Here is a 16,240-nt window from a genome sequence, read left to right on the forward strand (position 1 = left end):
AAGTTTTTTTCGTCTCAAAGTTTCTCACCCAGTATATGACAATACAGCAATGATTGCATTTGTGCCGGTTGGATATTCATTGATGCAGTACTTCTTATATGCACTTGTGCTTACAATGGGAGATTGAGGGGTCTGGCAATGCCCCAGTTTTCAATTTAACAATGAATTAGTGTGAGTATGAAAAGCATTAAAACCATGATGGAAAGGAAACAAGTATGAGTTAGTGCAGAAAGGTTGCTCACAATCAAAATATACAAATAAGACTAACAGACGAGAAGATAAAAACAGAACCAACCTGAAGATGATACAAATTTTGATCCGCACGATAGCGAAGTGCTTGTAAAGAGAAGGCCATTGTTTGTTTTGCCATCTACAATTCAGACGTACGTGGATGGTAACAAATGGAACAGTAAGTAAATTGCAGAACATATCCCACATTGAAGGAAACAAGCATTGAAGAAAATATCCCACATTCTAGGATTTTTATTAAAATATTTAATACTAATAATTTAATTAATAAAATAATTAATTAATAGTACAGCCGAGCGGCTATACTATATAAATAGAATATTCTAGCAGTATAGCCGAGCGTCTATACTCTATGCATAGAATATTTTTAAAGTATAGCCGCGCGGCTTGAACCTTTAAATAGCATAATCTTGATTTCCCTTTTTTAATTACTTTATTTAGTAGTTATGTTTTAATTATTATTGACTTAGTGAATAATTAGTAGTTATGTTTTAATTAAAAATAATAATTACATATGAAAGTAATTAAATAAGGCTAAGATATTATTTAATTACTACAAAGAAAATTTAAAATAAAGATACTAAACCTTTTTTTTTTTAACCTCTCCCGATGAATATTCGTCGACATAGGTCTATCCCGGCGAAATTTGCCGGAGTAGATCTCTCTCGACGAAATTTTGTCGGCAGAGGTATTTTCGTTGAGAGAGGTATTTTAATTGGTAGAGGAAATTTCATTGGCATAGGTATTTTCGTCAAGAGAGGTATTTTTGTGTTGTAGTGTTCTCGTCAGAGGTCTTTTCATAAAAGGTCTATGTGTCAATTGCTGTTTTATTTTATCTTGCTCTAGCACTGGTCTTGGATGACTGTTTCAGACTCTCATGTTAGTCTATGACATGTGTGATTCTCTTTCCTATCCTGAGGTTTGTCCCTCATGAATATTTTAATGAGGCCACCTTTTCATGTTGTTCTATGTAAGCTATTTTGATTCTATGAATAAATTCCATTTCTCAAAAAACAAAAAAAAAACAAAAAATTTGCAAATCTTTAGGTCAAAGATATACCAGGCGTGTGAAGTTTTTTGGGACATTCACTATTATACTCAATATGGGGGCCCAAATTATAAAATTTATAAATAAATAAACCCTTATATGAAATGGACTTTGGAAACACACCCAAAACCCATTTACAACAAAACAAAGAGTCTTTTAACATCTTATAAATTATTAAACTGTCATCGATTTCTTAAAACAAGCTCAACCCCAAAATCTCATAAATAAAAAACCCAAAACACTCAATAGGGCATCAAAGTAATTTAATAATCAAAATTAAATTCAATAGGGTCAGCTGTCATTTTTTAAGGTTTTTTCTGGTTTGTTTATAGAAATTAAATGGTGTAGGGTTTATCTATATCATTAGTGCTAAAAATGGTTATATGACTAAATATCTCAAGTTTTTATTATTATTGGTGGTTGGTTTGCCTTTGCAAAGGCAAATTCTTTGTTTTTTGTTTTTTGTTTATTTTTTAGGGATTGTTTCAGTAACTTTTTGCTCAGGATAAAAGAGATGTAAATTCAATTTTGTCTTTCTTTTGTGGTTTAAAGAAGGCCTAATGAAAAGGAGAGGAGGTTCAATTTCCTATTCCCAACAAAGTCAGTTTTTCTATCAATGATTTTGGTGGAAACATTTTGGCCAATTTTAACTTATTTGGTACAATTTGATAAGAGTAGTTATCCATTACTATTAGGCCATTATCCGAGTCTCAATTGTCCCTTCTTAATTTTTTACTTTTCCAGAGTTATTACATATATAAAGAATTTAGCACTTTCATGTTTAATACTCTATTATATACGTAGGTACGTACTTCATTTTTAATATTACATTCGTGTTCTATACACGTCTCATATTTTTTTAAAAAGAAAATGTACAATAATCATATTGTACATGTACGTACGTATTTCTAATGTTTGATACACGTATTTTTTACAAAATTTTCATTAAGACACACAAAATTCACGTATTATACAAATAATTCTCACATATTATTGAATAAGAATAATATTTATGTTATTAAAATTATATTAAAATATTATATAGTGGCGGATTAATATCTCATTTGGACATATTGAAACTAGCAAATTAATATCTATAAAGTACAAACTAATGCAACTAGGAGGGTCCTTTTTTCTTTTTCTTTTTTTAGTAAATAGTCTCGCCGTGCGGCTATACTACTATTTTAAAAAAATTAGTAACGCCGGTCGGCTATACTTATTTTCGACATGTGGCGCCTAATTGCTAGCAGGTCATTTTTTTAATTTTTAAAAATAATACTGCCGCACGGCTATACTCGGTGTTTATATAAAAAAAATTTTAAATAGAGTTGTTTTGATACGTGGTGCCTAATCAATGGGGGTCCCTTTTTTTTTTTTTTTTTAAGATAGACTTGTTTAGTACAGCCGCACGGCTATACTCAGTTTTTTTTTTTTTTTTTTTTAAAGGTAGAGCCGCATGGGTATACGTTTTTACACATGGATGCCTAGGCGCTGTGCGGCTGCTTTGTTTTTTTTTTCAGTAAATAGTATGCCCGTTCGGCTATACTTTATTATTTTTCTAATTTTTTTGAAAAAATACTATAGCCGTGCGGCGTTACTGGTTTTGTTTAATTGTCTTTAATAAATAGTATAGACGAGCGGCTATACTCTTTATATATATAGGGTTTAGGCGCCATATATATATACTGGGATCCTTTTTTTCTTGTACATTTTTTTTCCCGATTTTCGTTTATTGATAAGAGTAGTTATCCGTGGTGGCTATACTACGATTTGTTTTATTAAAAAAAATAGTATAGCCGGGCGGCTATACTTATTTTTGACATGTGGTGCCTAATCGCTAGCGGGTCCTTTTTAAAAAATTAAAAAAATAGTACAGCCGCACGGCTATAATTGGACTTTCAAAAATATACATCCAAACTTATGAGCAAAAAATTTAATTCAAGTCAAATTTGGATTGGATTAGATTAGATTAGATCAATCACACTCATGCCAGTTAGGGGTGGGCACAATCCTAATTGGATTGGTTTTACCTCAAAACCACGACCGCACCAATTACAATATAACAATTTTGTTTGGTCGGTTTTGACAAAAGTCATGAAGGAAACCGAACCAAACTAAACCAAATAAATTTAAGACGGTTTGGTTCAACCTAGCTATACTTATTTTTCACACATGGCACCTAATTGCTAGTGGGTCCTCTTTAAAAAAAATAATTAGTACAGCTGCACGGCTATAATTGGACTTTCAAAAATTTGCATCCAAACTTATTTAATTGAGCAAAAAATTCAATTCAAGTCAAATTTGGATTGGATTGGATTAGATTAATCACACTCACAACAGTTAGGGGTGTGCACAGTCCTAATTGGATCAGTTTTACCTCAAAACCACGACCGCACCAATTACAATATAACGATCTGGTTTGGTTCGTTTTTGACAAAAGTCATGAAGGAAACCGAACCAAACTTAACCAAATCAATTTAAGACGGTTTGGTTCGGCCGATTTGGGCCTAAGCCGATTTGGTTCAGTTTTTACCAAAGTCATTCTCTTTCTTTTTGCATTTTTTACAACATTGTTAGCTCAATTACAAACAACAAATTCACAACTTTCTTCATACATAAATTATTTTCTAGAGTAAGAAACCATCCTAATGCTCAACATGCCATAAAACTTCAAATTTAAATAACTAATATAGCTCAATTCAAATATCCATATATAGTTATTACCTAATTAAAGTATTACACAAGTAAAATATAATATAAATGAATAGATATACTCATAAATGGTCATGTTTGGTTTAGGTAGGTTTATAAAAGCTCAAAACCAAATCAAACCAAATCATATACGATCCGATTCAATTTTCAAATTGTTTTTCTTGATCAAAACCAAACCAATAATTATAATTTAGTTCGACCGATTTCACCAATTCAACCAGATTGATGCCCACTCCTACTACCAATTTCTCATAAACCAACCTTATCTCATATTTTCATGATAGCAAAATATGAAATAAAACTTGAACTTAATATAGAGTATCAAGAAAAACAAAAAGTGTAACCTGGAATAATAAAAAAGAATTAGAATACTTGAATTAATTAGAGTTGTTTCCTTTGGTTTCCAGGCATGTTTTCCTTTTCATTTTTCACAATGTGTCAGGGTTTGCACTTAAAATTACTAGTTTGCAACTCAATGTTCATTTTTATTGGCTAAACCCGTTGCCATCCTTTTTTCTTTTTCCCTTTGTTTTAGCAACAGAGTAATTAATTCATTATAGAATTGGGCCTTGATCGGCTAATAGCCGACATAAAGTTACTCTTTCGTATACACATATCCCAGTGGCGACGCGCTTCTACTTTCTTGCGACTTTCCGACTAGAAGTCCATTCACAAGACGACAGGAGAAGAGAAGAAAAAGGAAAATATCATAAAAGGAGGAAGAGAAAATCGTGATGGCTAGACTAAGAAGAAAACCCTCCTTTTTCAAGGCTCTTGTACGTGACTTCTCCAACCAGTTGGTAAGTATAGCTTCACATAAAAAGGAAAAACCCCATGTTCTTAATTCTTAACAGAGAAAAATAAGAACAAACTTACGTTATTATGGCCAGAGAGGTTTTGTAATTTTCTTGATTCAAAACTTTAGAATACTAAAGTTTCATGCTTTATTGTCTGTCTGAGTGTGTTTGTGGTACTAGTAGAATCTAATTTATGATATCATTTTTCTTTATCCCATTAGTCTTGATATGAATTCCTGTTTTCCACAGTAGCTCTTTCTGTAGAATTATTTATTTTTTGGCTATTTTCACAGTGATTATGAACCAAGGTAATTTACCAAATGTCAGGTCTGATATAAATTTCCATTTGCATCCTAATCACCTTTGTTACAGAAAATCCCTCCGGCTTTTTACGTGCATTTTGCTGGAGAGGTACCTCGGAGGTCTCTTCTTCGGACCCCAGCTGGAACTTGGAATGTTAATGTGGAAAAGGTTAATGATGGTTTCTTTTTCCAAAAGGGTTGGAAGGAATTTGTGCACGACCATGGTTTAAAGCTTTGTGAATTTCTAATTTTTCGATATGCTGGAAATTTGAAATTTGATGTTGACGTATATGGAAGAAATGGGTGCAAAAAGGAGTTTGTAATGGCTGTTAGCAAAAATGACAGATCCCTTGAGGAGGGACATGATAATGCAATTCGTGGAACGCAGAAAGTAGATGGCCAGGGCTTTGGCTCAGCTGATGGAACTACAACTAGTCAAGCCACTTGTGCCATAAAAAATGAAGTAATTGATGTTGAATCTGATACATCGATGGATATTGATGAGCCTGATACTCAAGAGGATCAACTTCACGAGGATTCCGAAATTGGGTTGCCTAGTAAGTTTCTGAATGGATAAGTTTTAAAACCCTTTGGAAAACTGCACATGCTCATTTGTTTTGTTAATTCATGCAGGAGAGTTGGGTTCTACAGAGCATTTTTATTCAAGGACTCAAATGGAAAATCCGAGTGAAGCTCTTGAAGCAGCCAAAAAATTCTCTTCTAAGCATCCTTTCTTCAGAGCTATTTTGCATAAAGCATATGTGGACAAGGGAAGACTGGTATGAACATTGGACCCATCATTCTGATGCATATAAGTATACAATAGTTCCTACCTCTTTATTTTGATTTAGTTTTACAAAAGAAGAAAAGAGAAACAAAAAAACTTGAGAGTTGTGATTTCATCTAGACTGTCATGATTGGAAATCATATTGCTGATTCACGTCATCGATCATATCTGCATTTTTCTTGTAACTATTGCACGATGATTTGGAGAAGCATTAGTGCTGTTCAAATTTTGCTACTCAAGAAATATGAAATTTATTTTGCTTGTTCAGGCAGGATTTCTTTTCTCTCAAAATTATATTCATTTGTTGGGCTAGTTTTCTTTTAATTTGTTCAGGCATCAATTGGTGCATATATTGATAGTATATATGCAATAATACTTTTTTAATCTTACTTTTGCAGGTTATACCAAAGAGCTTTCAGAATAGTTGTATTGGCAAAAAGAAGTATGTCAGGCTTCAAGACTCAAAGAGGAGGTGGCTTGTGAAGTGTACTTCTAACCGCAACTCTTGCAGGCTCTCTGCAGGGTGGTACCAGTTTGTAAGGGATCATGCTTTGAAAGTGGGAGATGTTTGTGTGTTTGAGCTGATTGACAGAAATGATGCTGTGATGAAAGTTTCTATTTTCAGATGCAACAGTTAAGTTGTTTTTCAGTATGATGGGCAGTTTTGCATGCGACGCCAGATGCTTTTGAGCCATAGGCTTCCAGGTTTTGGCTTGTTTCTGTACATTTAAGAAAGGAAAAGAAACTTTCATTTCTTATGTATTTTGAGACTCCAAGGATTTCACTTTGGTCTATCTAGCCTCCAAGTTTGAAAGAAATGGAGATGGTGTGAATTTTGTGAAGACTCATCAGTTATGGACTTGGATGTGGCCGGTAATGCTAAGGTTGGGTTGCTTAACTAGTTTCCCTTAGCCAATGGTTTTTTAAAGTATGCAAGGAGCAAGTAGTTGAGAACATTTACCTCAGCATGTTGTCTAATATCTTCTCTTGTTTTTTTTTTTGCCAAAAGTATGTCGTCTAAATATCGCTTGTATGAAATTTTGAAGCTACCCGTTATGAGCATTAAAATGACTACTTTGATGAGATCAACTTAAACAACACTGTTAAACCTTTCCCCCTAAACTATGTTATTGTATTAAAGAAACAATATAGTAAATCACTAGGACTAGGGAGCTTCAATTTCAACACTATATACTTTTCTCATCATATTCATCTCCTAAAAATTTTCCATAACTTCTCAAAAAAAATTCCCTTAAAAAAACCAAAAGTAAAATATTTTTTGGAAGGAAAAAAAAAAAGCGAGTCTAAGGCGTGGCTGCCTTTTGTGAAGTTGGGCGAATCTTATCTCTCATTTATGTTTTGGAAAATTCTGTTTTTTTTATAAGAAAAAAAGCAAAACAAAAGATTGAGGAACTTCTCTTTCCTCTGTTTCTCTCGGTAAGTTAGCTCAGTCAGTAGTATAGTCAGTATTAACAGGTTCTGTTTAAGCTCTAAAAAACCCTTAAACCCTCACTACTAACAAGTCCCCAATACTTGGCGCGAAAATTAGACCCATTTAATTACAAACCCTAATTTTCCCAGGTACATTTCTCATGCAATCTGCTTTCTACACAGCCTCCAACTCCTACCAGTTTCTACTTCCAAGGAAAATCCATGAAACCCAATTCACAGCTCAGAGACCATTCCCCAAGAAGCTCAAAACCTGCTTCAAAGCCCCAACCTTTACCAATTCATTGAGAACTTCAATTGGATATGAACCAGAAGAAAGCCTTGGCAAAGAACCAGGACCCGCCACGCCGGGTCGTCTTCCGGTGGTGATTCGGAGGTCAGGTAGAGTTTTTAGGTACTTCTGGGATGGCAGTTGTTTGCAGTTAGTTGGAGTAGATGGCGGTGCGGCGTCGTTTAGTTTCAATTTCGAAGATGGGTTCCGAAAATTGTATAGAATCTGTACTTTGGCTGTTAGGGATTTCTTTATCCCTAAGCAAGTTAGTGGAAATTACATGGATTATGTGAAATGGAAGTTCTTGCACCGGGTTTTCAGCTCGGCACTACAGGTCCTCGCCACTCAGGTACGAATTCATGTGATAAAAGACACATTTTTTTTATTAGTTGATTGAAATGTACAGAATGAATAAGTGAAATAAATCAAAATAAGTTGTCAGGAGATTTTACACGCTGGTTTTGTGAGGTTTGATAATTTTAGGATTATAATGCTTATAAGATAGAATTATAAACGATTTTAATTTTAAGATATGTATAAATTTTGGTTGGGATGGTTCGTTATACGTGGGGATGCACTGATATTAGGCAATGTTTCGAGCTATTGGCATTGGGTACTCTCGTTCACTTCCAGCAGCTGCTGCCCTTAATTGGCTCTTGAAGGAGGGACTTGGACGGCTGAGTAGGTGCATCTACACTGCTAGTCTAGCATCTGCTTTTGATACCAATTTGAAGGTATGACTTCTACTCCAGTAATATTTGGTCAGAAAGACCGTCTTCGATTGCCTTCACATATATCTTTATGGCATGGAATTTCTTTATTGAGGTTGTTGTAAGCACTGTACTTTGGTTGTTTTAATAAACTAAACAAAGTGCGAAATTCTGTAATATGGACTCCTTGCGCATTAGAATGTGATAGCTTCAGCAACTCATTTATCTTCTGTTTTTTCATTTGAAGAGAGTTAGGTTTTCAACATCAGTGCTATTCAGTTTGAGCCTTGGAGTTGAGTTGTTGACCCCTGCATTTCCGCAATACTTCTTGGTTCTGGCATCCTTAGCCAACATGGCAAAACAAATAAGCTTGGCTTGCTATCTAGCGACTGGTGTAAGAACTGAGACACTTTTTCTTGCTAAAGTTGTATGAGGTTGGGTTTTGGCTCCTTCTCATTTTGAGTGTTAATGTTCTTCCTCTGTATGTGCAGTCCGCTGTTCATCGAAGTTTTGCAATAGCAGATAACCTTGGTGAAGTTTCTGCAAAGGCACAGGTATGCTATAATCTTTCCTAGAAATTAATTATCTTTTGTATACTTGAAACAAAACATATTTTGGCTGTTGGAATTTTTTCAGATTCAAACAGTGTGCTTTGATAACCTTGGCCTTTTGCTTGCTGCACTGTTAAATATGTTGTTCAAGAACAGCCAAAGGTTCTCTTTTCCAGCTTCCATTACTTGACTTTTCTTCCTATTTGATGTATTCACTGTTATGATTATCAAATCCTATTCTTTGCATGCTTTTCTAAATTGTGATTGCCGTGCCAGATTGCAAACAGCCTTGCCCTTTTTTGTATACCCCATTTTCTCAGTGATTGACCTCTTTGCAATATATCAAGGGCTTAAACATGTCCATTTACAAACATTAACTAAGGTGAGTGATTCTTATCTTTTCTATCTTATTTCTTTTAGTAGCCTGCACAACATATGCCTCATTACCCATTATTAGAGGACTAAATGAAATTTCCTGATAAATAAGTATCTTAATTTTCAGCGTCTCGCTTTTGCTTGGTTCTTGTGTTCAGGATAGACTTGAAATTCTACTAAATACTTGGATTGAGTTAGGTTATGTTCCTGCACCTGCAGAAGTTAGTAAAGAGGAAGGAATTGATTTCCTAAGGAGCAAAGGTTAGGTCTTTCACATGCATTTCTTATAACCTTGTTCAGTGGCTTGCTTTTTATGCAAGCACCTATGAGCTTAAGGCCGATAACTACGGTTTGAATCAGACAAAGGATTATGGCCTATCAGAATAGGGTACTTGGATCCCAAGAATCAGATCCCTGAGTTGTCCGCGATGACAATGCGTTCTACAAGTGGTGAGGATTATTACTTCATATCCATGGAGATCTTCTACACAAGAATTAGAGGGAGTAGGCGAGTAAGTATATTAGCAGATATTCAACCTACATTTCATGTGCTTATGTATCATACTCTAATGATATTAATTTCTTTCCCTTGATGATTTCTAGCAAGGCATCCTTATTTGTGTACGGGAAGGATCCAGCACAACAGATATTGTCATGGGTTTGTTACAGGTAAAATTAACTTTTTTTCAAGAAATAGAAAAACTTTTGAACCATTACTAAATTGGTGTGATGCTTGCACTGTAAACAGTTTCTGGCTCCTCATTTTTTGTGAATGTGTGTGATAATATGCTATGTAGGCATGCTATATCCGCAAATCCCTCCTTATGAACAAGTATAGGTGGGAGAATTTGTTTGATGCTGGAGATGAATTAGAGTCAGCTCTGAAGGAGTGGTCTAAATTAATTGAGGAGTGCAAGCGCCGTGCACAAGGCGATATGTGCCTCTTGAACGAGCAAATGCTGACTTTGGGTTGGTCTACGAAAAACATTTTATTGAGTTCGCAAGAACAGATTCGATTCAGTTTTGTAGATGACTGAAGATTCCTTTATGTTAGAGATTCTTGCTTTTTCCTTTCTTCGGGTGTGGTTGGTTCTCCTTCATAGAATGGAGAGTTTTGGGAATTATACAACAAAACTCAGATGTAACTTATTTCATGTATAAGTAATTTTTGTATTTGCAGCTGATTTTTTATTTTGATTCGTGTATTAGATGTGGGCCGGGGGAAGAGCAAAAAATAGAATGAAATTGCCTATTTATTGGTTATCTATAAATTCTTTTCCTCTCAATTTTATTTCCGTACAAAAACAATTCTCTTGTGAAAGATGCCTGTTTTTGTTTTCCTGATAAGAATTGTCAATAAGATAAGGATTTTCTCACATGCATGTCAGGCACAGTTGTAGAAGCTTTTCTAGAGCATGTTCTCTTGTATAATATTGTTCTCTTTAAAAAAATATTCTAAGAATTATGCTCAATGACCTTGAAAATCTTGAAGCTGCTAGGCCTGGTTGAAGGCAACGATCTTTTCTATTGCTCATATACAAACCATTATATTCACAGTGGAATTGATAAATGTCACACTAAAGTAAAACTCATTTACAAGCCTTTTCAGTTTTGACATCAATGTGAAAAGGAGCTTGCCTCAGTGCTATAGACCGAATAATCAAAGCTGAAATTGGCTCTCTCTTCATCCCATTTCAAAATCTCCCTCGAATATTTAAGAGCTGTGTCCACGCTATCAGGCTGCAAGCCTTTCACCACGGAAGCGTACAATTTCTTCCCTGTTAGAGAAGAATAGAGCCTCTTGAACTTTGCTGCAATGTAGTGGGATGCTAGATGACCCAATGAGGGGCTACTATTAATGTTGTTGCTGCTGGTGTTGCTATTCGAGCGATGACGGGTAATCACTGGATGAAAATCGTCAAACCAGTCACACTGATTCAACGGCACCCGTTCTACCTTTTCCTCAAACAAATCAAACTTGTTTAGAATCAAAAGGAAGTCCATCTGCTCGAAGGTTGGATGAGTAACAATGCTTTCAAAGAAAGTCCTGCTCAGCAACATCTTGTTAGTGAAAGACCCATTCCCATCGGCAGAAAACTGATCATAGTCGCTCAAGGACACGCAGAAGATGACCATTCCAACATCTTCAAACATCTCCAACCATTTGCAGTTTTCTCCAAGTCCTCTTGCATTTACTCTAATAAGTTGGTACCTACGAAGCAACCAGATAAAAGAAAGGTTAATGAACAGTCAAAGTGAACAAAGCAAGAAGTAAACATCGTCTCAGCGACCAGTGGAAATGAAAAAGAGAATATGAAAGTAGCAGTCAACTCAAGGTGTTCGACAGTACAAGGAAACAAACTGAATATATTTATGTTACCATTTCTAGCTTTAACTTCAGTTTTCCAAGCATCTAATCTTATCTATTTCCATGGTTTTTCACCAACACTTATCCACACATGAGCTTATCAGTAGAAATAATTATTTACAAAACAAAAAACAAAAAGTAAGCAGCTCAGGGTCATCTGAAATGTGAAATAAACAGGGTAACAGACCTAAGCAAAGAGTCATGCTGATCACTAGTGTTGATGCTATCTTCAGATGCTGAGTGGGGAAATGAGAAGTCCACACAAGCTAGCCCATTAGATGAAGTTACACCTTCAGCATATAGGATGTCTAGATCCGAGGGCTCATAGTCTGTTCTTAATATGTCCACAGCCTGAAAAGGGAAAATTTCAATTTTAGAAAGCATAATAATAAACTGCAAGCCACAAATGAGATTTGGAGTAATACATTATGAAACAGATGAAGGACAAGCAATTATCTGGCAACCAAGCATTCCCAGAGCCAAAAATAGACCTAAGAATTAAGACCTCCACTTGGTCTTTTTAACACACGTTGACTAGAGCGAACCAGTACATCTTCCCCATTAGCACAATTTTGTTTGTTTGAACTACAACTAAAAACATGTCCAAGGATATGATCATATACTTGCATCTGCAAAATGGCCTAGTTAGAGATGTGTGTTAAGGGCACTCCCAACCTAATCAGTTGCCCCAACTCTTGCTCTCTGTGCTATTTTTATAATAAATCAGCATATTTTACAGGATTTCACTCTATCTTACAACCACAATTATATCTCTTCCTCCACAGATATTGTGCATCCCCATCTTTCCTATAGTCCCCATTAGTTGATACAAAATTTGTACAATTAATAGACCCAGTCCATTAGATTAAGCACAAGATAATACTATTGAACAGCATGAGTACCACAGAAACAATTTACAAGAGTTAAACACAGGAGCACACAGCATCATCTTACCCTCTCTAAGAAATAAGTAGCAACACTAGGTAGCATTTCCAATTCACTTCTCCGCTTGTATGTGGCCTGAATGGCTGAATCTTTCCACAACTCTTCAACCAATGGTGCATATTCACGAGTAGCCGCTGGAAAAATGGCTTCCAGATTGCCCGACACCATAGTCTTGAGAAGCCAATCAGAGAATGCTTTCAGCCTCGGCCCAATGGAGTAAAGAGTTTTGTCATTATTCCCTGCTATTAACCAGAAGTGAATTTTTTAAGCAATATATCAATCTAAACATGGTTATTCAGAATTCAAGCCTCTCCAAGTATGATGCATGACTAGCCAACCTGACTAAGAGAATTATAATAATACATTGTTAATCAATCAATGCAAAAAAATTAAACTGAATTCCTTAAAGTGGAATTTACATAAAGTCAAATCTGCTGTCAAACAATTTTTTTGACATATAAATATCTTATAAACATGTTATCTAGTTCTCATTCTGAACAATATAAACTATGGGTATGCAGATGCACACATGCATAAAGTCAAAGAGATGGAAAAAGTTATAAAAGTATATACAATCATACCATTGGCATCTGTTTGACTGGAAGAACATTGTTTCCTCATCTCATCCAAACATTCCTCTTCAAACCGCTCACGGCCCTCAAGGAGTATACCAAGGTAGCCATACACATTGCTCTGTATTGTGAACTTGATATTTTCACGCTCATCCTCCAAGAAAGGGATAGCTTTATATAGAATCTTGGCCTGGAACAAACATTCATAATTACAAAAGGTAAACGTACTTTGTAAGGGTTTATCAAAATTTGGTGCAGAATAAGAGCTCCATTCTGAACGACTGGATATGAATTAGAAACTGAAAACCAAGTGCAAACCTGTTGGCTAAGAAATGCATCCTAGTCAATATATCTTAAAACAAAGACTCAATGACTATTCTTTTCCAGTATGTTTGCTATTACATGTAGCACACATACAATTCAAAATCCATATGAAAACAAAACTACCATTTTCAGAAAGTATGCTTGAACAATAACTGCATAAAAATTTAAGGCATAAAGCTTGACTAGAAGTTGTTTTCTCATTTTTTTGTCAACACGTAAACTAGACTCTGAGAAGCAAGCAAAAAGTGTAATTATTTTATGCACCACTATTGAAGCGAGATTTAACTTACAAACCACACATGTTATACACATATGTTGATTTGGAGATATTATCCATCTCTTGAAACTTAAAACAACAATAATTTATTCAGCTTCAGAGTTTACTATAGACAAGTCATCTTCACATAAACAGAATAGCAAGTATGAGACATTACACACATAATTCCCGATAAATCAATCACCTGTTTGAATATAGTACTTGTTCCGGAACCATTATATCCAACTAAAAGGATCTTCTGAAGTATTCTCTGCTCAATGTAATCAGGAACGACTCTGGTACCCACATAGTTCAGGGGTTCTCCGCAAGGATTTGAAGATTTAGAAGGGACTGGTAGTGACAAGACAGCACATACTAGCTTTGTTCCAGCCTGAATAAGTAATTAAGAGTAATTTAACATACACGAAAATCTAAAGAAGCAAACAAAACATAAATGATGAATGCAAGTATTCTCAGAAACCATACCTTTCCCCATATGTATCCTTTAGTGTTCTTCTGGCCCTCCTCTTGGTATGACCCATCCTCATTCACCCAAAAGTGTGGGTTACCAGCACACTGAACCCCTGCCAACTGCAATGTTGAAAAAAAGTTTCAATTAACCCTGCACATTAACCAGTTGCAACAATGATTCTATATGTCTAGAAAGTCTATTCAACCTGCAACATCCGAAGCTCTACTTTGGTAATTTCCCGACCATTTATGTAAACCTGTGTGTTTCCATTGCTAGCATTTGTCTTGATGGGACCCCCAACACTAAGATGGGGACTAATTATCTTGGAAGGCTTCTGCCCTTCCTGTTAAAATTCAACAGCAACACGAAATTCCAAAAGGGTGTTAGCACAATGACAAGACAACAAGAAACAACAAAACGAATCAAGTAAACCATATTCACCTTTCCCCAAAGACCAGAAACTTTATCATACCAATAGTTTCCTGGTTTTAGCTTCTTTGGTGGATTTGTGCAGGTTTGCAATATAACCAGCTCCTCATGACAAAGAGGCTGTCCATTCACACAAATATAATCCGCCGGCAGCTGATTTGCTTCACAAAACTTTTCAGCTTTCATCACCTGTCGAACCTCCAAATCATTCAACAGCCGCCTGAGCATTCTAGAGCACTTTCCCAAGCACCCTCTTTTAGACTCATCAATAGGAAACCCAATGCAAGTCACACATTTTCTACCTTCGGGCATCGACCCCATTGCTCTAAGCACACAACTACTGCAATACTTGGCATCACAGACAATGCAAACCTCTTTTTCAGTGAACCTGGTCCCCTTAAAACACCGATAGCACGTCTTCTTCTTCCCTTTGCTTTGAGGTTCAAGCTTGGCCTGTACAACCTCAGCTTCCTCTTCATCAACACCATCATCAGACTCAATGTCCCGAAACGTCACAAGCGGAGGCCGTCGTACATCACAATCCAAGGCCTTACTGGATGAAACCCGAGACGACGGATAGTCCAAGCTCAAAACGGACTCCGTTGAGGCCCAATCAGGATCAGGTTCGGGTTGATTCGAATCGCTATTGAAGTCCAGACTCTCCTTCCCACCATTATTCACATCCGAAAACTCACCCGACCTGTAATTTAACCCATTCGAAAACTCCAACGCACCAGAGCTACTCAACTCACCAGACAACCCACAGCCAACCCCACTCTCCACAACTCTCTCCTCAAATCCAATCACCGAAGTCGGCGAAACCGTCGATTCCGAGCCTTCCAATTCCTTCGTGTCGTCCTCGCTGCTTCGATCGAAAACGGAAGTGGGAGAGACTGTAGATTTTTTGAGCTCCTTGGAGAAGGTTTTGGGTGCCAGTACGGGCTGGACCACGGGTAAGGTGAGTTTCTCAGGCAGCGAGACCGGTCCGACCACCGCCGCCACCGGGATTCTATCGACGTTGATCGGAACTGCCCGGGGCAGATCGTAATTGACCGGAGGACCCTTGTACTCTATAGCAAAAGAGTATTGGGCCCCATCGTCGGCTCCTGAAGGCATTGCGTCGTCGAAATCTAGCTCGAAACCCTAATTTGAGCAGGAACGGCACAGAATCATCTAGAACATGAGCTCGGGATTGAGACTACAAATTCACAAGGAAGGCAATGGCTTGGCTGAATTTTGATTGGTGGAGAGTGGAGTGAAAATGGAGGAAAGGGATTGAGAAAAGGAGAGAGGAGAAGTTTTCATGGGAAGCTGAAGGTGAGAGAAGGTGAGGATAGCGTTTGGGGAGAAGGAAAATGTGTTGGGAAAGTTGGGGGACTGAGAGAGTGACAGGGGGAGAAGTGAAGAAAAAATATATACAGCAAGCTGGTTTTTGGATTGGAATCTTTTACTACTTTTTTTTTTTCTTTCCCCTTTTCTGGGTTGGTGGAGAGGGGTGGGGTCCAGTTTGGGGTACTTTTGTCTTTTTTGCCGTGGTGTTGATATCGAAGAGGACCACGAAAGGGCATTACGGAATTTTTCTTTTATGCGCTTTTTATATTTACTGTTGGGATGTCGTTCTGC

At 36.5% G+C, this 16,240-nt stretch overlaps 3 protein-coding genes across 4 annotated transcripts; 2 read left to right on the forward strand and 1 right to left on the reverse strand.

Annotated features, from left to right (window-relative positions):
* Nucleotides 1–4,650: 4,650 nt before the first annotated feature.
* Nucleotides 4,651–7,091, forward strand: LOC110752978 (B3 domain-containing transcription factor VRN1). Its single transcript, XM_021953764.2, has 4 exons — nucleotides 4,651–4,809; nucleotides 5,179–5,665; nucleotides 5,742–5,887; nucleotides 6,294–7,091. The coding sequence occupies exons 1-4, from the start codon at nucleotides 4,744–4,746 to the stop codon at nucleotides 6,531–6,533; spliced, it is 939 nt and encodes a 312-aa protein (XP_021809456.2). The 5' UTR covers nucleotides 4,651–4,743; the 3' UTR covers nucleotides 6,534–7,091.
* A 171-nt stretch (nucleotides 7,092–7,262) lies between these two features.
* Nucleotides 7,263–10,442, forward strand: RUS4 (root UVB sensitive protein (Protein of unknown function, DUF647)). The gene is made up of 10 exons (XM_021953715.2): nucleotides 7,263–7,964; nucleotides 8,203–8,349; nucleotides 8,573–8,719; nucleotides 8,817–8,879; nucleotides 8,962–9,038; nucleotides 9,153–9,258; nucleotides 9,410–9,512; nucleotides 9,612–9,763; nucleotides 9,855–9,920; nucleotides 10,049–10,442. The coding sequence occupies exons 1-10, from the start codon at nucleotides 7,488–7,490 to the stop codon at nucleotides 10,286–10,288; spliced, it is 1,578 nt and encodes a 525-aa protein (XP_021809407.1). The 5' UTR covers nucleotides 7,263–7,487; the 3' UTR covers nucleotides 10,289–10,442.
* Nucleotides 10,443–10,756: 314 nt separating this feature from the next.
* Nucleotides 10,757–16,046, reverse strand: XLG1 (extra-large G-protein 1). 2 transcript variants are annotated; one of them, XM_088256115.1, is made up of 8 exons: nucleotides 14,630–16,046; nucleotides 14,394–14,531; nucleotides 14,203–14,307; nucleotides 13,922–14,107; nucleotides 13,146–13,326; nucleotides 12,574–12,803; nucleotides 11,807–11,970; nucleotides 10,757–11,463 (listed from the first exon to the last, which is right to left on the reverse strand). In XM_088256115.1, exons 1-8 carry the CDS (start codon nucleotides 15,731–15,733, stop codon nucleotides 10,869–10,871), a joined length of 2,703 nt encoding a protein of 900 aa, XP_088112241.1. In that variant the 5' UTR covers nucleotides 15,734–16,046; the 3' UTR covers nucleotides 10,757–10,868. The 2 variants fall into 2 exon arrangements, with proteins under 2 accessions (XP_088112241.1, XP_088112240.1); XM_088256114.1 differs by having other exon boundaries at nucleotides 12,574–12,806.
* Between the last annotated feature and the right edge of the window lie 194 nt (nucleotides 16,047–16,240).

Source organism: Prunus avium, chromosome 7 (genome assembly GCF_965620075.1).
Source record: "Prunus avium chromosome 7, drPruAviu1.hap1.1, whole genome shotgun sequence".
NCBI classification, from domain to species: domain Eukaryota; kingdom Viridiplantae; phylum Streptophyta; class Magnoliopsida; order Rosales; family Rosaceae; genus Prunus; species Prunus avium.

Excerpts from the sequence above, each read along its gene's own strand:
- LOC110752978 (XM_021953764.2), top strand. The coding sequence starts at position 4,744 with ATGGCTAGACTAAGAAGAAAACCCTCCTTTTTCAAGGCTCTTGTACGT. Across the intron at positions 4,810-5,178 it reads GTGACTTCTCCAACCAGTTG|AAAATCCCTCCGGCTTTTTA; the intron begins GTAAGTATAGCT and ends CCTTTGTTACAG. Across the intron at positions 5,888-6,293 it reads ATGTGGACAAGGGAAGACTG|GTTATACCAAAGAGCTTTCA; the intron begins GTATGAACATTG and ends TTACTTTTGCAG.
- RUS4 (XM_021953715.2), top strand. The coding sequence starts at position 7,488 with ATGCAATCTGCTTTCTACACAGCCTCCAACTCCTACCAGTTTCTACTT. Across the intron at positions 8,880-8,961 it reads AAGTTTCTGCAAAGGCACAG|ATTCAAACAGTGTGCTTTGA; the intron begins GTATGCTATAAT and ends GAATTTTTTCAG. Across the intron at positions 9,921-10,048 it reads TTGTCATGGGTTTGTTACAG|GCATGCTATATCCGCAAATC; the intron begins GTAAAATTAACT and ends TATGCTATGTAG.
- XLG1 (XM_088256114.1), bottom strand. The coding sequence starts at position 15,733 with ATGCCTTCAGGAGCCGACGATGGGGCCCAATACTCTTTTGCTATAGAG. Across the intron at positions 14,108-14,202 it reads AAGGATACATATGGGGAAAG|GCTGGAACAAAGCTAGTATG; the intron begins GTATGGTTTCTG and ends TTACTTATTCAG. Across the intron at positions 11,971-12,573 it reads CTACTTATTTCTTAGAGAGG|GCTGTGGACATATTAAGAAC; the intron begins GTAAGATGATGC and ends TTCCCTTTTCAG.